This window comes from Dicentrarchus labrax, unplaced genomic scaffold, assembly GCF_905237075.1.
Source record: "Dicentrarchus labrax unplaced genomic scaffold, dlabrax2021, whole genome shotgun sequence".
Classification (NCBI taxonomy): domain Eukaryota; kingdom Metazoa; phylum Chordata; class Actinopteri; family Moronidae; genus Dicentrarchus; species Dicentrarchus labrax.
In genome coordinates this window covers 817110-839635 of record NW_026136853.1, presented here as the reverse complement: position 1 = coordinate 839635, position 22526 = coordinate 817110, and the positions used below count along the sequence as shown (strand labels likewise).

The 22526-nt window shown below is 41.3% G+C and overlaps 1 protein-coding gene across 1 annotated transcript; it reads left to right on the top strand.

Annotated features, from left to right (window-relative positions):
- The first annotated feature begins 13471 nt into the window (after positions 1-13471).
- inhbab (inhibin subunit beta Ab) lies at positions 13472-20923 on the top strand. The gene is made up of 2 exons (XM_051394484.1): positions 13472-14249; positions 17308-20923. The coding sequence occupies exons 1-2, from the start codon at positions 13832-13834 to the stop codon at positions 18105-18107; spliced, it is 1218 nt and encodes a 405-aa protein (XP_051250444.1). The 5' UTR covers positions 13472-13831; the 3' UTR covers positions 18108-20923.
- Positions 20924-22526: the final 1603 nt, after the last annotated feature.

The window sequence follows — 22526 nt, the reverse complement described above, 5'->3', positions numbered from 1 at the left end:
ACTGCACCGCTGCTTTCTCCATGTGGTAAAACGAAGGAAACTGGAAATAAGGGATTATAAGAAAAATCCAAAATGAAGTTCTGCCACTGCAACAGTCAATGATGAGCTGTGGATTCATTGGGAGGAAACTCTTCAAATGGCGCGCTTTGGAGACAATAGGAAATGTCGGCCTGAGGCTTGGACTTGAATAAAGGAAAGAGGTATGTGCTTGAAATACCGCTATCCTGAATGACTTTTTCGTTTTGGAATATTATAGAAAGAATTTAGAAACAATTTTGGATGAGGATTTTTGAGTTTATGGACTGAGATCCGTATTTTTGGTGGAGATTAAAAAGACGAGCGTATTGAAACTCGGCGTAATACGCATGAATGAAGCGGAGACAACTTGTTTTTGTTTTAAATACTGCCGACTGTTTTTCGACTTTTGAGTAATATTGCATTGTCCGGAAGAAGAGTCATACTTATTTGTGCCTTTTGAAAGTTTATTTTGGATAATCATGGCCGGTAAAAACGAACAAGAAACAACAACAAACATGGATGATGCCATAACACGTCTCCATTTTGCAAGATCAGGAAAAATGTCTCATATCACTCGCAGAATGAACATTATAAATAACTTGATGGCTGGAGAGGAATTTATTGATGAGGTAAAAGGAAATATGGTTAAGTTCGATGAATATCTTATCGACTTTAAGGACCTGCATGCGTCTTATGCTGAAACATTGGATGAGGAAGCCCGTCATGAGGACGATGAAAAATGGTATCAGCCAAGATGCACACGGCTTTCATTGTAAAAGCCACAAAGTGGATTAGAGCTATAGAGGATCCCAGTTCCCCCATTTTAGCTGAGGCCACTTCGTCTATTGCACAAGTGGATGATCCTCTGCCAGATTTTGCTGATAACGCTGACGCGGACCTTGACTTTACTGATGCGCAATCAGGTGCGTCCAAAGATCCAAGTGAAACATCATCATCATTGCGCATTAATGCTGAGGCCGAACGAGTGGCGTTATTGGCCAAGGCGTCTAAATTACAGGAGAAACACCTGATTGAAGCACAAGAGGAAGTGTTAAGGAAAAGGAGAGAAACACTGGAACTGAATGCTGAAATTGAAGCCACTACTGCTAAAATCAACTATCTGAGAGAGGCTGAATTTAATTTGTATGGCTCTGATAAAATTGAGTTTGTGCCACTTCCAGTGCCAGTGCTAGGTGCAGAAGCAGCTGAAGCCACAGCTGATGCATCAGCTGCCACGCATCCTCAACTGGATAAAAGGCTGGAGTCTTCACTTCATCTCCAGGACAAGATTTCCCCTGGCCCTGTAGTCCGACCCAAGACCGGTGTTCATGTTCAATTTCCCCTGTTTGACTCAGCTTTAGATAGACATCACACCAGGTCCATTCTCCATCCCAGGCCCACTAGTGATGTGTCCCAACCACAACACACATCAGCTAATAGTTTTTCCTCCGTCCTTCCCCAGTCACAGTCAAGTTCAGCTCAAGCCATCTTTGATGGCCATGTTTTGGAGTACAAATCATTCATTTGCTCCTTTGAGAACATGATCGAACGTAAAACTGATAACAATAGAGACAGACTACAGTTTCTTATTCAGTACACCAAAGGCCAGGCACAAAGGCTAGTCAAGAGCTGTGAGTACATGACACCGGATAGAGGATATGAGAAAGCAAAAGAGTTACTCAAGGAAAACTTCAGAAATGAATATAAAATCTCTTGTGCTTATCTGGAAAAAGCTCTATCCTGGCCACAAATGAAATCTGAGGATTCTAAAGTCCTGCAGGATTATGCCATGTTTCTCAGAAGCTGTTGCAACGCCATGGAGGACCTGGAATACATGGAAGAGCTGAACACAGTAGCCAGCATAAGAAGCATTGCCCTCAAACTGCCGTACAAGCTCAGGGAAAAATGGCGCAACAAAGCATATGAGCTGCAAGAACAACATAACCGCAGGGTAAGAATATTAGATCTTGTCTCTTTTATTGAAAGGCAAGCTCGCATAGCAGCTGACCCAGTCTTTGGTTATCTTCAGGATCAGACAGCTGTTAGAGGAAAGACTAAGCCTCCTGTTAAGTTACAGGCCTTAGATTCATCTGGCAGCAGCTATGTCACAAATGTGGCTCTTCCCTCAAAAGAGACAAAACCTGTGCGCCCTTGCCCCTTCTGTAGCTCAAACCACCCATTGGATTTGTGTAAAGAATTTGGAAAGAAAGCCCACAGAGACAAGCTCAGCTTTTTGAAAACAAAGGGCATTTGCTTTGGATGCATTTGCTTTGGATGCCATAGGCAGTCACATTAGTAAAGATTGCAAAAACCGTAGGAGCTCATGTCACATCTCAACCTCAAAGGCAAAAGGACTCGCATCCTGCTGCGAACCTTAAATCAGGAAACGTCTGTCCCAGCTTATGTGGTGTCAGGACTCGAAGTTTCAGCACTGGACAGCGACAACTTCCTTCCTCTTCCCGACACCTTCACTCAAAAGGAGATGCCAGTCACCACAAGCAGCATCCCAGAGCAGACTGACTTGACGCATTGGGCGTATCTTAGTCAGGTTACAATCCCCACCATCAATTCTAAGGTGGAGCTTCTAATTGGCACAGATGCTCCAAACTTACTAGAGCCATGGGAGGTTATTAACAGTCAAAATGGGGGTCCCTATGCTGTTAAAACACTGTTGGGGTGGGTTGTAAATGGGCCACTGAGAAGTGCTGCCGGCTGTGTAGACAGGGTGACTGTGAACAGGATTTCAGTGGTGAATCTGGAAAGGATGCTGATATCACAGTATAGCCAGGATTTCAATGAAGTTGCTTTGGAGGAAAAGACTGAAATGTCAGTTGAGGACAAAAGATTTTTGAAAATAGCTAATGAAGCACTTTTGAGAGATGGACATTACAGTCTGAAGCTGCCCTTTAGAAACTCTGATGTGCTCATGCCAAACAATCTCCAAGTTGCAGAACAGCGGTTGCAGAGCCTGAAAAAGAAAATAAAAAGCGATGAGCAATTCAAACAGGACTATGTCACATTTATCAGTGACATACTTAAGAACAACCATGCGGAGGAAGTTCCACAGGAGGAACTCACACAGCCACCAGGAAAAGTATGGTATTTGCCACATCACGGGGTATATCACCCTAAAAAGAAAAAACTTAGAGTGGTGTTTGACCTCCTATCAAGGCGTATCCCTGAACACAGAACTGCTCCAGGGTCCTGATCTGACAAACTCTCTGATTGGAGTCATTCTGAGATTTCGTAAGGAGCCTATTGGAATCATGGCTGACATCAAATCAATGTTCCATCAGGTTAGAGTGGCTAAGTCTGATGTCCCTTTACCAATGTTGGCTTGGACCACTTTGGCCCAATTGAAGTGAAACGAGGAAGGGGCACTATCAAAAGGTATGGCGTTCTTTTCACTTGTATGTCCAGTAGAGCCATTCACTTAGAGGTTGCCTACACGTTGGACACTGACTCATGCATACATGCTTTGAGGAGATTTGTCAAGTTAAGCACATCAGGTCTGACAATGGGACAAACCTGGTGGGCGCTCAGGCTGAGCTGAAGAAGGCCCTGATGTCACTGAACCAGAGGAGGATCCAGGATGCCCTGTTAACTGATGAAATAGAATGGAGTTTCAACCCGCCAGCCGCATCACACCATGGCGGAGTCTGGGAAAGGCTCATACACTCCGTCCGGCAGGTGCTGAACTCCACTCTCCATCAACAGTCCATCGATGATGAAGGCCTTCAGACCCTGTTCTGTGAGGCAGAGGCAATCCTCAACAACCGTCCACTCTCCACAGTGTCCTCAGATCCACACGACCTGGAGCCACTGACCCCCAATCACATCCTCCTGCTCAAATCTATGCCCACTCTGCCCCCTGGAACCTTTGTGAGGTCCGATCTCTACGCCAGACGCCGCTGGAAACAGGTCCAGTACCTGGCTGACCTCTTCTGGCATAGATGGACCAAGGAGTATCTCCTTTTACAGCAAGAGAGGCAGAAGTGGACATCAGTAAAGAAAAACCTGAACGTTGGAGACATTGTCCTGGTGGTTGACCCCACTGCTCCTCGAGGGTCCTGGCTATTGGGGAGAGTGCTGGAGGCCAAACCAGACGTGAAAGGCCTGGTCCGCTCTGTGAAAGTCCGGACCAAGACGTCGGTCCTTGAGAGGCCCATCACTTAGCTGTGCCGAGTCCTTGAGGCTGATGAGTGACCAGTGTTCCCGACCATTATAAAGGAATGTAATGTATACATATCTTTATCACAGTTCATACACTTTATAGAAGAGCATTAAGTGCTCACCGAATTTGAATTACTATTTTGGCTCCTTTTTGTAAATATTTCTATAATTGATTCTATAAAGAACAATTAAGGGGCATGGGGGAGGAAAGCAGACCAGCAAACACCGTCATTGACCGCAGCGTGTGAAGCTGCCTGGGCACTCTCGGCCTGTTGCTGTTTGGAGCTACAATCGAGTTTAGCTGTAGCCTGGTCCTGCCAGTTATAGAATATTTTAAGACCTCTGCAAACAATGTGTTTTATTTTCTGTGTTTGTTTAAGTTACAATAAATTACCGGCATCATTCTTCTATCAACTCTCACTGGATTTATTCGATCACAAACTGCGAGTCTGACACTGCACCGCTGCTTTCTCCATGTGGTAAAACGAAGGAAACTGGAAATAAGGGATTATAAGAAAAATCCAAAATGAAGTTCTGCCACTACATGTTTTATGTGTGTAGCATGAAGGGGAATTTGTTGTGAAACCATGGCTGTATAATGGGTTTTTTTCCCTGCCATATGAACCTGGAAATAATGTTATCCCACTCAGAGAATTGTTTTGTGGGTATTTCCACCGGAAGAGCCTGGAACAAAAAGAGATGTCTCGGGAGTATATTCATTTTTATGGTCTCCACCCTTTGAGTAAAGCTCATAAAAGGATTGGAGTTCCATCTTTGTATATCCAGTTTTATTCTGGTAAGGAGAGGGTCATAGTTGATCTTTGCTAATGTAGAAATGTCTTTAGGAAACAGTACACCTAGATATTTCATTGCATCATGGTCCCAATTCAGATGGTATCTATCCTGAAGTTGTTTAGATGGAGTATAATTTTGTGTTAGGATTTGGGTTTTCTGAATATTTTGTTTATATCCCGCGTATTTACCGAGACTATCCAAAAGTTTAAATAATTCAGGAAATGAATAAGCGGGGTCTTTGAGGTATATTAACACATCGTCTGCGTACAATGCAATTTTGTGTTGTTCCCCGTTTATAGTAATACCTTTAATATTGTCAGATTGCCTAATCCATTGGGCGAGCGGTTCGATATAAAGTGCATAAAGGAGTGGTGATAATCCGCAACCTTGTCTAGTGCCCCGTTCTAATTTAATAGTGTCTGAGAGGTACCTGTTTATTTTAATGCGGGCAGGTGGATTATTGTATAGAGTACTAATTCCCTTAAAATATTCTTTATGAAACCCAAATCTCTCAAGAGTCCTATATAAAAACTTCCAACTCACCAAATCAAAGGCCTTCTCTGCATCCAGGCTCACCAATAAGGCCTGTAACTTATGTTTTTGTATATGGCTCAAGATATGTAATGAAGCCTGTTTGGTCTGTATGTATAAGGTGGGGAAGGACCTCCTCAACTCTCTTGGCAAGAATTGATGTATACAGTTTGTAGTCAGTATTCAGGACAGAGATTGGTCTATATGATCCACAGTCCAGCCTGTCTTTCCCCTCCTTCGGTATAACCGAGATTGTAGCTTCTCTCCAAGTTGGTGGGGTTTTTCCTTCTTTTAAAGCTGTATTAAATATGTTAAGAAGATTTGGTATTAACTCGGTCCTAAAGGTCTTGAACCATTCAGGAGAAAACCCATCTGGCCCTGGCGATTTATTTGTTTTTAACCTTCAGATTGCACTGTTCAGCTCCTCCTGTGTCATTTCAGCTGTTAATTTTCTGTTTTTATCTTCTGATAGGGTGGGAAAATGAAGGGATGATAAGAACTGCTCAATCCGTTGTTCATCTAATAATTGTGGTTGAGAGTATAGTTGTTTATAGTAATTTTGAAATGCCATTTGTATTTCATATTGCTTATGTAGCAAAGCTTTGGAGTGTGGGTCCCTTATTTTGTAGATTGTGTTATCTGATTGTTGTTTTTGCAATTTCATTGCCAGTAGCTTAGCAAATTTTGAACCAGATTCATAATACTTTTGTTTTGTATAAATCATCTTTTTTTATATTTCTTGTGTTTATCCCTTCCTGTGTTTTGTCTCGAATTCTTTTAATTCTGTATTTAGTTCTGATAATCTTAATTGTCTTTGTTTCTTTTGGCTTTTAGTGCATCCCATACAATTTCTGGGCCAACTTCCCCATTATTGTTTTCTTCCATGTAATGTTTGATTTCTTCTTTGATTTTTGTTTTGAATTGTTCATTATTAAGAACACTTGAATTTAACCTCCATAGTGTATTTCCAGGATTATTATTTATTTGAAGCGTCAATGAGAGAGGTGTGTGGTCCGACAAGTCGATATTACCTATCTCACAGTGATGTATTCTATGTTGATCTCTTATGAAGATAAAGAAATAATCGATTCTGGAGTAGACAGCATGTGGATGAGAATAATGTGTGTAATCTCGGCCTGTTGGGTGAAAGTCTCTCCAAAGATCTAATACTCCCAGCTCTGACATAAGGATCTTAAGTTTCTTGTGTATGGGGGTTTGGGTAGAATCTTTGGAGCCATCTAGTCTGGGGTTGAGGCGTATGTTCCAGTCTCCTCCACATATAAGTATACCTGTTGCCTCCGTCATTAAGACAAAGATTTTTCTATAAAAAAATTAAAATCGCTACCAGGGGGCGCATAAACATTAAGTTAGGTTATCTTGCCTGAGACAAATTAATATCTTCCCTCTTTGTCCTTTATCTCTGAAATGTTTTCAAATGTAACCCTATGAGATAGTAGAATGGCTACCCCTCTCTTATGGCCTAATTTGCAAGATGAATAATACACCTGAGAAAACCCCATTCTTTTCAGCTTTTCATGTTCTACAGAATTAAGGTGTGTAAGAACACAACATGTGCATTCTCCTTTTTCATTTTAATCAATATCTTGCTTTTCTTAATTGGGTCCAAGACTCCATTTTTATTAAATGAAACAATTTTAATGTTATGATTAGCCATAGTCTTGTACTTGTGTTGCATATGGCTGAGTTCTCCCTACACCATGACTGGCTTTTAGAACATCATACATCCCAAAAACTCTTGTGAACTTTGAGAGATGAACGTAACACAATGAGAACAAGAACACAAACGTCCTTATATTCCTTAGAGTTTTTTGTTTCTAATGTTGAGGCTCTTTCTGCATGAGCCTCTGAGGGGCTTGAGATGTCAGAGCGCCCATAAAGGGATTCAATTCAATTCAATTCAATTCAATTTTATTTGTATAGCGCCAATTCAAAATCAATTATCTAAATTACAAACATGTCTTAAGGACATAAAATCCTGGATGACCTGCAATTTTCTGATGTTAAACTCAACGAAATTCTTGTTCTTGGCCCCAAAAACCTTAGAGACTCACTGTCTAAAGATATAGTTACTCTAGATGGCATTAACTTGGCCTCTAGCACCACTGTTAGGAATCTTGGAGTTATCTTTGATCAGGATTTGTCATTAAACTCCCACATAAAGCAGACCTCTAGGACTGCCTTCTTTCATTTACGTAATATTAGAAAAATTAGACACATACTATCACAGACAGATGCAGAAAAACTAATCCATGCATTTGTTACTTCAAGGCTGGATTACTGCAACTCTTTATTATCAGGTTGCCCCAATAAGTCCATTAAAACGCTCCAATTAATTCAGAACGCTGCAGCACGAGTACTGACAGGAACTAGAAAAAGAGATCACATGTCTCCTGTACTAGCTTCTCTGCATTGGCTCCCTGTAAAATGTAGAATAGAATTTAAAATCCTCCTCTCTGTAATTAATGTTTTAAAGAGTTCGGTCTAGACGTGCTCTATTTGAAAAGTGTCCTGAGATAACTTCTGTTATGAATTGGCGCTATACAAATAAAATTGAATTGAATTGAATTGAATAACAGAAGTTATCTCAGGACACTTTTCAAATAGAGCACGTCTAGACCGAACTCTTTAAAACATTATTTACAGAGACCCAACAGTACCACCATGAGCAAGCACTTGGCGACAAGGGCAAGGAAAAACTGCCTATTAAAAGGCAGAAACCTAGGACATTTCCTTCTGCTCTAGGTGGGTGGTCGTCTGCCTCGACCAGTTAGGGTGAGAGAGAGAGAGAGAGACAGACAGACAGGTGCACAGCAACAACAGTATTGGCAATGGCAATCTAGCAGGACCATGGCAGGAGGCTCCACCAGGATCGATAAGAACCTGCGAGACGAGAAAGCACAAGAACTCCGGGGAAGAAACGAAGTTAGTAACATGCATTAATGGGACATGAATGAGTGCAGAAAGGGAGAGGAAGAGAAGAGCTCAGTGCACCATGGGAAATCCCCCGATAGTCTAGGCCTATAGCAGCATAACTAAGGGATGGTTCAGGACTCACCTGATCCAGCCCTAACTATAAGCTTTATCAAAGAGGAATGTCTTAAGCCTACTCTTGAATGTGGTGAGGGTGTCTGCCTCTCGAACCACAACTGGAAGCTGGTTCCACAGGAGAGGAGCTTGGTAACTGAAGGCTCTGGCTCCTGTTCTACTTTTAGAGACTATGGGAACCACAAGTAGCCCAGCATTCAGAGAACGTAGTGTTCTAGAGGGGTAATAGGGTATTATGAGCTCTTTAAGATATGAAGGGGCCTGACCATGAAGAGCTTTATAGGTAAGGAGGAGAATTTTAAATTCTATTCCAAATTTTACAGGGAGCCAGTGCAGAGAAGCTAGTACAGGAGAGATGTGATCTCTTTTTCTAGTTCCTGTCAGTACTTGTGCTGCAGCGTTTTGAATTAATTGGAGCGTTTTAATGGACTGGCAACCTGATAATAAAGAGTTGCAGTAATCCAGCCAAGAAGTAACAAATGCATGGATTAGTTTTTCTGCATCTGTCTGTGATAGGATGTGTCTAATTTTTGTAATATTACGTAAATGAAAGAAGGCAGTCCTGGAAGTCTGCTTCATGTGGGAATTAAATGACAAATCCTGATCAAAGATAACTCCAAGATTCCTGACAGTGGTGCTAGAGGCAAAGGTAATGCCATCTAGAGTAACTATATCTTTAGACAGTGAGTCTCTAAGATTTTTGGGGCCAAGTACTAGAATTTATTTTTTAACATCAGAAAATTGCAGCTCATCCAGGATTTTATGTCCTTAAGACATGTTTGTAATTTAGATAATTGATTAATTTCATTGGGCTTGATTGATAGATATAACTGCGTATCATCTGCATAACAGTGAAAGTTAATGGAGTGATTCTGAATAATGTTGCCTAAAGGGAGCATGTATAAAGTAAAAAGTATTGGTCCAAGTACAGAACCTTGTGGAACTCCATGACTAACTGTATTATTTATGGAGGATTCATCGTTAACACATACAAACTGCGAATGATCTGATAAATATGACTTAAACCAGCTTAGTGTGGTTCCTTTAATGCCAATTTGATGCTCAAGTCTCTGTAAAAGGATATTATGGTCAATGGTGTCAAACGCAGCACTAAGATCCAATAATACAAGTACAGGGACAAGTCCATTGTCAGAAGCAATCAAAAGGTCATTATTAACTTTAACCAGAGCTGTCTCTGTGCTGTGATGAACTCTAAATCCTGACTGAAAATCCTCAAATAAACTATTGTTATGTAAAAAGTCACACAACTCTTTAGCGACTACTTTCTCCAGAATCTTAGAGAGGAAGGGGAGGTTAGAGATTGGTCTATAGTTGGCTAAAACCCCTGGGTCAAGAGTGGGCTTTTTAAGAAGGGGTTTAATTACAGCTACTTTAATCAATCAAGGTACATCTTACATCTTATTATCTTATCTTGAGGACTTTCAGTCAGGACTTAGAGTTCATCACAGCACAAAGACAGCACTGGTGAAAGATACTAACAGCCTTTTAATTGCTTTATACAATGGACTTGTCTCTGTACTTGCTGGTAGTCATAATGTTATGCAGCCCGATACGCAACAAACTGCGATGCATTGTGTGTTCTGACACCTTTCTGTCAGAACCAGCATTAACTTTTTCAGCAATTTGAGCTTTAGTAGCTCCTGTGTGGTCCAATCCGTTGGATCCATTGGATCAGACTGACTTTAGAGTTACCAAGCTCCTTTCCTGTGGAACCAGCTTCCTTGCGGCTGTCTCTAAGGTCTTGTTCATGGTGGGAACCCTTGGGTCTCTGTAAATAATGTTATAAGGAGTTCGGTCTAGACCTGCTCTCTTTGACAAGTGTCCTGAGATAACTTCTGTTATGAATTGGTGTTATACAAATAAAATTGAATTGAATAATTGAATAGTGTTTATTGAGGATTCATCGTTAACATGTACAAACTGAGAATGATCTGGTAAATAGGACTTTAACTAGCTTAGTGCAGTTCCTTTAATGCCAATTAGATGCTCAAGTCTCTGTAATAGAATATGATGGTCAATGATGTCAAAGACAGCACTAAGATCTAACAAAACAGAAGCAATTAAAAGGTCATTATTAACTTTAACCAGATCTGTCTCTGTGTTGTGATGAACTCTAAATCCTGACTGAAAATCCTCAAATAAGCTATTGATATCTAGAAAGTCACACAACTGCTTGGCGACTACTTTCTCCAGAATCTTAGAGAGGAAGGGGAGGTTAGAAATCGGTCTATAGTTGGCTAAAACCCCTGGGTCGAGAGTGGACTTTTTAAGAAGGGATTTAATTACAGCTACTTTAAAGGACTGTGGTACAGAGCCTGGAAATAAATAAAGATTGATTACATCCACTGAAAGGGGCAGACTAAGGATGAGAAATTATTAAGAAATAATTGAAGTTAACTGATGCAGATTGATTGTAGAAAAGCAGCCTAAATATATAACTGTGTTTACAGTTCTATTGACAGTGTTAACTGTTGAGGGCAGTTGGTGATTCATTTTGTCTCTAATAGTAATAATTTTATCATAAAAGAAGCTCATAAAGTCGTTACTGCTGAGGCTTATGGGGATACATGGCTCAATAGAGCTGTGACTCTCTGTCAGCCTGGCTACAGTGCTGAAGAGGAACCTGGGGTTGTTCTTATTTTCTTCTATTTGTGCTGAATAATAGGCTGCTCTGGCATTACGGAGGGCCTTTCTATATATTTTAAGACTATCTTGCCAGATTGAACGTGATTCTAATAGTTTGGAAGAACACCATTTCCTTTCAAATTTCCATGCTTTTTGCTTTAATTGGCAGGTTTGCTAATTATACCACGGTGCTAGTCTCCTATGTTTTAATATCGTCTTCTTTTTGCTTCTAACACATCAACTCTGAGGACAAAATGTTCACTTACTGCCTGATATATTCACCCCACTGAGATTTTCACTTCACCTGTCAGTGCTCATAATATTATGGCTGATCGGTGTAAATAGAAAGTCAAAAGTAAATAAAAATCAAATAAAGTCAGACTAAAAAGGTAAGTCTTGAGTTTACTATTATATGTGTCAACACTCTGTGCTGCCCTCAGGTCCTCAGGAAGGCTGTTCCAGAGACAAGGACCATAGTGATAAAAAGATGTGATGGGTCTTTTGTGTAGAGTCTGAAGGAAAGGAATACAAACACAATTAAACAACAAATACTGAGAGGTCAAGATAAAAAAACGGTTCAAAGTAGTTTAAATGTAGTTACTATGAAGAAAACAACTGAATTTATATAAATTCATAAATTATTTCATCTTGTATTTCCATAAACATCTGGAAGGGCCCCTGCAGTCTGACTGCAGCATTTTGTCATAATTCAATTCAATTCAATTCAATTCAATTTTATTTGTATAGCGCCAATTCATAACAGAAGTTATCTCAGGACACTTTTCAAATAGAGCAGGTCTAGACCGAACTCTTTAAAACATTAATTACAGAGACCCAACAGTACCACCATGAGCAAGCACTTGGCGACAAGGGCAAGGAAAAACTGCCTGTTAAAAGGCAGAAACCTAGGACAGATCCTCCGGCTCTAGGTGGGTGGTCGTCTGTCTCAACCAGTTGGGGTGAGAGAGAGAGAGAGGCAGAGAGAGAGAGAGAGAGAGAGTGAGAGAGAGACAGACAGGTGCACAGCAACAGCAGTATTGGAAATGGCAATCTAGCAGGACCATGGCAGGAGGCTCCACCAGGATCGACAAGAACCTGCGAGACGAGAAAGCACAAGAACTCCAGGGAAGAAGTGAATTTAGTAACATGCATTAATGAGACATGAATGAGTGCAGAAAGAGAGAGGAAGGGAGGAGCTCAGTGCACCATGGGAAATCCCCCGATAGTCTAGGCCTATAGCAGCAGAACTAAGGGATGGTTCAGGACTCACCTGATCCAGCCCTAACTATAAGCTTTATCAAAGAGGAATGTCTTAAGCCTACTCTTAAATGTGGTGAGGGTGTCTGCCTCCCGAACCACAACTGGAAGCTGGTTCCATAGGAGAGGAGCTTGGTAACTGAAGGCTCTGGCTCCTGTTCTACTTTTAGAGACTATAGGAACCACAAGTAGCCCAGCATTCAAAGAACGTAGTGTTCTAGAGGGGTAATAGGGTTCTATGAGCTCTTTAAGATATGAAGGGGCCTGACCATGAAGAGCTTTATAGGTGAGGAGGAGGATTTTAAATTCTATTCTACATTTTACAGGGAGCCAATGCAGAGAAGCTAGTACAGGAGAGATGTGATCTCTTTTTCTAGTTCCTGTCAGTACTTGTGCTGCAGCGTTCTGAATTAATTGGAGCGTTTTATGGGAACCAGTTTGCAGCTTCATGTTACGGGGACAGACAGGAAGACCAAATGTGAGTCAGAGGACAGGCTCAGGTGAGGAGGATGCTGTAACACCTGACTCCCACCAGCAGAGGGCGTGCTGATGTCACAGTGTGTGACAGTCTGTTCTGAGCGTGCTCCATCTGCTGTGTGCAGCTCTCTGATTATAACAACAAAGTCTAAAAATTTATTTCACACCGACCAACTTTCTCCTCCACGTGAGGTGATGATGACGCTGCGCTGAGTCATCAGTATGTTTGTGTGTGTGTGTGTGTGTGTGTGTGTGTGTGTGTGTGTGGTATGAATGAATCAGGGACACTCTCTCTTCCTCCTCTTCCCTTCTTCCTCCTCCTCTTCTGTCGTGACGTTGATTCAGGAGGAAACACCACAAACAGTCCTGAGATATTCTCAGAGACTACTCACAGTGTGTGTGTGTGTGTGTGTGTGTGTGTGTGTGAGTGTGTGTGTGTGTGACTCAGAGGGAAATACCTCTGTGGATGGAGGGAGGGATTAAACAGAGAGAGGTATAATTACAGTAACAGAACAGAGAGGGAGAGTAGAGTGACCCTGCACACAGTGTTCATTCAGCTCAGACCACCAAACCATCAGGACCACGGAGGACTATAACCATCAGGACCAGATATATCAGGACTAGACCTGAAGCTTATTGGGACCAGATTCAAAGACCAGACTGAGGACAAGAACACCAACCTGCTCCTCAGTGAGAACTTTTACTTTCTGTTGGATCTCCTCAAAAGACACCAGAGAGACTGTGGGGACTTAATCTGAAGGATATTGAACTGTTCACTACTGAGTGCCTGCCCTGCAGAGACAGACCGACTCTACCGTCTCTACCAAATATACTGATTCTACTGGAACAGTTTCAGCCAGAACCCATCATGTCCTCTCTGTTTGTCATGTTCTTCTTCATGGCCACCAGTCTTCTTGTTGACGCCTCTCCAACAGTCTCTCCAGCTCCAGAGGTATATGTGGCATCTCAGCTCCAGGAGGGGCCGCTGTCCTCAGACTGTCCATCCTGCTCTTTGTCTCAGATGAGAAGGAACTCGTCCTTGTCAGGAGGACAGACTGACATGGTGGAGGCAGTGAAGCGTCACATTCTCAACATGCTGCACCTGAGTGCTCGGCCCAACTTGACGCAGCCGGTCCCACGCGCTGCGCTGCTCAACGCCATCAAGAAGCTGCATGTTGGCCGCGTGGCAGAAGATGGCAGTATAGAGATCCAGGAGGAGGGCCAGGGTCCCGGGGCCCCCACACCACCTGAACCACCATCTGAAATCATCACCTTTGCAGAGCCAGGTGAGTCAGTCAGAAACGTCAGTTTAAGTTTCAGTTTCACCAGCGTGCATAGCAGCGCAGACTTAAATGTACAGTTACAGAATTACAGAGTTACATATTTATAGTTGTATTTATAGTTGCACATTTACATTCAGAGTTAGAGTCACAAAGTTATAGAGTTGCACATTTACAGTCACAGAGTTACAGAGTTGCACATTGACAGTTACAGAGTTACAGAGTTGCACATTAACAGACAGAATTAAAGTTACAGAGGTGCACATTTATAGTCACAGAGTTGCACATTTACAGTCATAGAGTTACATAGTTACACTCTCCTGCCAAGACAGATTTTGGGTAAAACACACATGAACCTGTCAGAGCTGTTCATCTACATACAGCCTGATAAACCTGTTCCTGCCTAGATACTATCTGTATATCTCCTCTCATAAAGTCAATGGGCTCCCCTTCTACTGAGGTTTAATGACCATCAGCTGCACGGAAAAAGTTCAAAGTTTGTTTAAAGATTTCCACAGTAAGGATTTATCAGCAGCCACACTGACTGATTGTATATTAATTCCACTCACTCTGAACGAAGTCTGTCTTTTAGTTCTATTTTCTCTATTTTCCGTCACATTGTAAATCTGGTGATGAATTACACACAGATGAAATTAGGAGCTGCACAGACCAAGAAAAGCAAGGAAAAAAGGAAGATAAAAGTTTAAGCTCTGTTGCGTCATTCATTGATTTATCCAGTCATACTTAGATACACTGCAGCTGGATGTATATTTGTGTGTTTGTGGTTTACAGCATCATAAATGAACCTGCTGGTTTAACACCGAGTACTGATTGGTAGTTGCAGCTGTGTGATTTCTTCTCTACTTGATTAAGCAAATTTATATCAGTGAAGACAACACGTAAAAGGACGAAGAAAGACTCAGTAAGCTTTGTCTTCTCGGTAACACCCAAAATGATTTAAGTAGAAAAGTTATTCTCAGTGTAAAACTACAGACTGAATTCTTTCTCAGGGCTCTGAGTGTTTTTCCAGTGTGTCTCAGGGTTTAGAAACACTGCACAGAGATTAAAAAGAATCTTTTTTTTTTTACAGAGACAAATATAAAAAAAATTATTGTGATGATCTTGAGATAAACAGTAGAAATATAGTGTACAAAGTCGTCTACCAGTTAAGTGTAATTAAATTGCAGCATCTTGCTGGATGAGGTTCTGACCAAAGTTGAATTAGGTTGAACCCCAAACTGAACGTCAAACAAAAAACGATCAGACATAAATTCTACAGTTAGTTGACTTATTACAGATCAGTACAGTCTCCTCTTCAGTAGTAAAGCAAAACAAACCCTTTCATCTAGTCCAAGACAAGTCCAAGACCAGTACTATTCAACACCAAGTCAACACCATGTCCAAAGAGGCTCGAGCCTATGTCAAGATTGAGTCCAAGTGAGAGTAAGTCAAGACCGGTAAAATACATGATGGCAAAATTTATAACTTGTGTTTCTGTTGAAAACCAATAAAAACTTGTAATAAAAAAAAGACCAGTAAAATGGATGCTTTTGCCCATGAGATGAGTTTTCGCTACCAGAAATATGATTGCAAGCAATGTTGTTAGCCCACCAAGTAACCCTTGGTTAGCAGGCGGCCAATGTCAATGCCTATTCTCAATGGATTTTGAATTAAACCAATACCTGTTTTCTGAACAAACTGTTTCATCAATGTTTTTATTTTGAAGGAGGAAGTTACTGCAGGAAAAAAAACATTGACTCAATACCATCTAGAATATTTGGCTAGACCAACGGCCATGTCCGAGACCAGACCCGAGTACTACGGGCACTGTCAGGCCGTGCTTTAAGACCTTTTAAATTGAGAACTATCAATAGAATAAGATGGAAGTTTTGATCAGATTAAATCTGATTTAAGATCATATTGGAGGACAGCCTGACCTCTGGGTGTTAACTCTGATCAATAATAAATACTGAAGGGAAGTTTGAAGTCTAGACACACTGAAGGAGGTCAAACTATTCCTAATATATGAAGTCATTTACAGAACCGATTACATGTTTGGACATAAGCAAGCTAAAGTCTAATACTATTCTATTGGGTCAGTTACGGTCTAATGAATCAAACGTTTCATTTGAACTCAAGCGCAACAAAAATAATTTCTTCAATTCAGTTATTAAATATATTGGTGAAGTTCTCTGTGAACGTGAACCAGCTCGTGACAGATCACATTGTCTTGTCATTTGTTTGCTTACATAAATGTACAGAATGTCTTTGTGCTATAAATAGTCCTCTTTGAGAGGAATCTTTAATTAAAAATGTCCCTCAAAGGCTCAGAATTAGAGGACAGTAATGGGGGGGGGCATACCGAGTGGTCTCAGGCCGTAAATAATCTCCTCATTCAGACAAATCTGGGCCTCAGTAATTATTCTGCAGCAGAGACAAAGTCTGTGTGTGTGTGTGTGTGTGGGGGGGGGGGCTTGTTAACAGCATTCCCTGAAACCAGGCCTTTTCTTTTTTTAGTGTCTCTGCTCATATTGAGTATATTTAGAGGCAGCGGCTTCCATTCAAGCTTTTATTATTAATGACATTTTCTGTGTTCATTCATTCAATTGACAGAAAGACAAAAACCGAAGGGGGGCAGTTCAGACAGCAGGGTCACAGTGTCTTTATGTTGATAATTATTCACTTCAGAAGAAAACCGGGTAAAAAAAAAACGGTCTTCAAACTGTTTCCACAAACATTTATTAAACATTTTAGTATTATTATTATGTTATTATTCTCATGACTGAAAGCTTAAATCCTGAAGATCTTTATAGTTTTTTATCAGGTCTGACTTTGTTTCATACTAATAACTTCACTGAAGACAAATAATGACAGTAGAACCTGATAAAAAAATAATTTTCAGCAGATGAAATCAAGACAAAGACCAGTAGAGACCTTCTGTTAGGGGATGTCTTTGTTTTTACTGATCCACATTAATGGCATTAATGTAAATGTTTACCAACACTGTTTATATTGATGGAAGTGGCTAATTCCTGCTAACATGCTATTGTGCTCTCTGCTACAGGTGACTCTCTGAACACCGTGACGTTTGCCATTTCGGAGGAGGGTGACAGCTTGTCGGTGGTAGAGGAGGCGAATGTCTGGATCTTCTTGAAGGTGTCGAAGGGAAACCGAGTGAAAGGTAAAGTGATGCTGCAGCTCCTGCAGCTTCATCAAGAAGATCACAATAAAGAGGAGGAGGAGGAGGAGTGTGTCTCAGAGAAGATGGTGGACACTCGCCGCAGCGGCTGGCACACCCTCGCTGTCTCTCAGAGCATTCAGACTCTGCTTGATGGTGGCCGCAGCTCGCTCAGGCTGCGGGTTTCCTGCCTGATGTGTGCAGAGGCTGGAGCCTCGCCCATTCTGGTGCCAGCCAAGGCAGAGCGAGCTGGAGGCCGAGATCAGTCTCACCGACCGTTCCTCATGGTGGTGCTGCGCGCTCGAGAGGAGGCGACTCAACGAAGAGTCAAACGAGGTCTGGAGTGTGACGGGAAAATAAACGTCTGCTGCAAACGACAGTTTTACGTGAACTTCAGAGACATTGGCTGGAACGACTGGATTATCGCTCCATCCGGTTACCATGCCAACTACTGTGAGGGCGACTGTCCGAACCATATGGCGAGCATCAGCGGCTCATCACTCTCCTTCCATTCAGCAGTCATCAATCATTATCGTATGAGGGGTTACAGTCCATTTCAAAACATCAAGTCGTGCTGTGTACCGACAAGGCTACGTGCAATGTCGATGCTCTACTACAACGAAGAGCAGAAGATCATCAAGAAAGACATCCAGAACATGATCGTGGAGGAGTGTGGCTGCTCGTAAACATTTGTAAAGACTTTAGAAACACTTCCTGTTTCCTGCAGGAAAAACATCAGTTCAGCACTTTCCCAGTAAAGATAAAGTATTTATGTTTAGTGATGAAGCATTGTGTTTCTTATTGGGAGAGACTTTTTTCCACATTGGAATGGCCTGACAATACTATGCAACACGTAACCTGTCGACATTTATATGTGTGCTTTGTCTTTTTGTCTCTTCTTATAGAAAAGGAGGGGTCAGGTTGTCTCTAGAAAGTGGAGGTTCATTTATAAGTGGATCTGTTATCTATAAAGTGCAAAAATAAATGTAGCTGTATTCATGCTCAGTTGAGTTATAAACAGTACTTAGCGGTCAAAAAGGTCAACTTTTGCCCTACATGAATAACTGGAGATGAGCCAACTAATTTCTGAATGAATTTAATGGATTTGAATTATAAAGATATTTACTGGAACACATTTGCATACCTGTGTAGATCAGTATCCACTTTATGCAAGTATAAGGAATTTATCCTGAAGTGGCAACTTTATACTAGTTATTTAACGGCTCATCTTCATCTGCTGATTCTCACTACTCACTAATATTCTCATCTGAACAGTCACAATAGCACAATAGTTGATTAATGCATGCTTGTGTTTAATCAGGATACTGGATAATGCATCCATGCCCTCTCAGTTTAGTACAACTGTACCAGTGTAGTTCCTGGTGCTGAGCCAGTACTGGCAGAGAGCAGTATTGTATCTGCCTCGGGATGCTTGAAGACATAGACCCAGCTGTCCACACCAGTGCTCTGGTTGGTTGAAGCCTCTCCCTCACAGTGTATTATGATGTCACTCGACCAGTTTGTGTCTTCAACTGTTCCTTCATAAGCTTCTGCAGTATGAACCTGTTTCCTGAATCGACCATGAGTTGGTTGAACTCAACAGCTCCTTATAGGAATTGAACCAAACTGTGAGGACATGGACGTGTTTGTCCAAACTATAAGGTGATCTGCTGATTAAACTCTGGCAGTGACCTCTGGGTTCCCTGAGTTAGGGTTAGGGAGAAGAAAAGGTGTTTATTGATCCTGATTCTGAGTAGTTGAGTCTGGAGTTAGAAGACAGACTCATATGAAGATAATTTTCATAATTTTCTATGCAGAGGGTGCATATGTTACCGGTGGGCAGGCCAGAGCTTCTAAAGCCGTGTTTCAACCAAGCAGTCTAGGAGTGCAATGGGTCACAAAACTCACAGCACTCACTGATTAGTTACAGGTCATGAGTAATAGTCTGTCACAGACAGACTGAGACTGAAGCTGATTCAGTGAGTGGAGCTGAGTATTGAGGGGAAGGCTGCAGACATTACTGAAACATCACAATCTAATGATCAATTTCAACGACAACAAGCATTTCCAGTTTCCCAGTTACACCACTGACAAAGTCCCAGCCTACAGGATTTAACCAAGCAATGGTTTTTAAATCAGTCATTCTTCCAATCATTGCACTTCAGTGTAAAACAGCTTGTCGGTCTTTTCGATCCAGCCCTCCATCAACATTTAGGCAATTATTACTTTAAAAAATAACAACTGTACTTTATACTATGGTGGTTTAATCTTTTCTGCAGTTCACATACAATGCCAAATTGAGGGGGGACGTCTATACAGATCACAGATCAACTATAATCTGCTGTACTACTTAAGTAGTCATGCCCACCCCACCCCGATCCAGTCCAGTTCAGTTTGTTACATATTGGAATAGGGTTAGTTATTTTTGTGTTTCATTTAGCAAAAGTTGTGCAGGATAGCCCATTTATACCATTCATTTTTTCTCTGGTTTCTTGCAACAGTCTTTTGTCTTGTAGCCTTTCCTCAAACATAGCTTGCATAATGTGTGTGTGGTTGAGCGAGTCAGAGAGAGTGAGCATTAGAAAAGTAACAGTGAATGGAGCATTGAGGAGGAAAAAAGTTAGCGGTAAGTTGTCAGTCTGGCAAACATACAGTATATATTACAAGACCAAGAAAAGTCTCACTGTTTACCAGATACTGGAAAAGTAAAGAGGATTAGTCCTAAAGCCCCAGTACCTACCCTACCTACATAAAGAGTACTGTCTACAGTCGAAACACAAACCAGATCTATGGTTTAGGTACAGCTAGGTGGGTTAAGTACAGTTTTCAACAGTGTTTGACTGTGTTTGGTTAAAACATGGCTCAAGTGGTGCACACAGAAGAAGTGTACAATCCGACTCATTGGATGTTCATGTGGCAAGAACAAACTATGTGACGTATTGTCAGCTCTCATAGAGCTGTATTTCAGCAGTGGAAGCTAAATTAAAAACGTTTTTTAAAACTTCATAGATAACAAATCCACTGAGAAACAAACCACAATCACAGAGGTGCTGGAGATGAGCAGTCTAATGTGAGAGGATCATTCTGATATGTTCCACTGTTTACTGAAGGTTTAACCTGTGTTAAAATCTCTGATGTAGAGATACTTGAAAAAAACATGTTCAACTGGCTGCTGGAGCCAAACATTATCATTATTATTATTATTATTATTATTATTATTAATAATAATATAATTATATATTATATTATATCTATTATGTGTTATTATGAAATAAGTTGAATGTTGATAACATGTTTTGCATTCCTGGCAGAGATTTCGATCAGAAGAAAGCCAAAGACACTCAACAGTGAAGTTTAAACAAACTGTGATTAAAAGTGTCAGTTAATGAGCTGTGAGTATTTTTAGTATAAATTATTGAACACTTTATAAGTTTTTGGTTGTTTCTTCATTGTAGAAAAAAAGAAAGAAATGTTACTGCCAACTTTATATAATTTATTTGATGTTTTTCCTAGCTTCATTATTAAATAAACTGTCAACATTTCACCTTTAATTGTCCTTATTTTTTGAAAACAAACAGACCACAAATTGATTTGCAAGCACCTGGTCAGATTTACCTCCTCAGAGGATAAACCTCAAAGGAGCATGATCTGGTTGAGCATGAATTGATGTGACGTGCTACGGTAAGCGTACTGACTCATTTCTGGTTCACTTCCTGCTCTGTACACTGTTTGGTGCTGTAGCTCTGTCAGTGAACGCTAAATCTAAATTTGTTTTACTCGTTACAGCGGTTATTTTCCAGCTTAACGAGTAAACGTAGACTAGTTCTACCTAAGCACTCGGAGTTTCTCCTTTTAGCGACTTTTCGCTATTTTCAAAGGTTTTCACTGACGCTTGCTTCATTAGCATTAGCAGTTAGCTATGGCTTCTTCCTCTCCCTCTCCTCTGTCCTGCTCAGTGTGTCAGATGTTCAGTTATTCCTCTGCCTCCTTTATTGATAATGGTACGTGTATTAAGTGTAGTTTATTTACTGCGCTGGAGGCGAGGCTTAGTGAGTTAGAGGAACGGTACCGCACCACAGTTATCTTTAGCCGCTATAGTTAGCCAGCCCCCAGTAGCCGGTGCGGGCCGACCGAAGGTAGCTTCTGCTAGCCGTCCTCCGGTAGTTCCCCCGGTAGTTCCCCCGGTAGTTCCCACAGTAGTTCCCGAGCAGCTGGGAAAACAGGGAGGCTGGGTGACTGAACGGAGGAAGAATAAAACGCAGAAGCCCACAGTTCACCACCAACCCATTCATATAATTTCTAATAAATTTTCCCCACTCAGCGACACACCCGCTGAGGAACCAACTCTGATTATTGGCAGCTCCACAGTCAGAAACGTGAAGTTAGCGAAGCCAGCGGCCATAGTTAAATGTATCCCTGGGGCCAGAGCAGGCAACATTGAATCCTATTTAAAACTGCTGGCTAAAGATAAACGTAATTATAGTAAGATTGTTATCCACATTGGAGGTCACCAAAATGAATGTGGTGTCGGTGTGTAACTATGCCAAAACTATGTCGGACTCCGTAGTTTTCTCTGGACCCCTGCCCAATGTGACCAGTGATGACATGTATAGCCGCATGTCGTCATTCCACCGCTGGCTGTTGAGGTGGTGTCCAGCAAACGATGTGGGCTTCAAAGATAATTGGCAGCCTTTTTGGGGAAAACCTGGTCTGATTAGGAGAGACGGCATCCATCCCACTTTGGATGGAGCGGCTCTCTTATCTAGCAACATGGCTTAGTTTATTTCTAAAACCTGACAGTCCAGAGTTGGGACCAGGAAGCAGAGCTGCTGTCTTACACACTTCTCTGCTCTTTCTTTAGAACAGTCACCCACCCAAAACCCCATAGAGACTGTGTCTGTCCCCCGACCACCTAAATTATTTAAAGAAACAAAAACAAGAGGAGTTAAAATTAAAAACCTAATAAAAATTAAAACTAACTCCTCAGTAGCACAAAATAAGAGAATGAAATGTGGGCTGTTAAATATCAGGTCTCTGTCCTCTAAAGCTGTTTTAGTGAATGAATTAATATCAGACTATGATATTGATTTACTTTGTCTTACTGA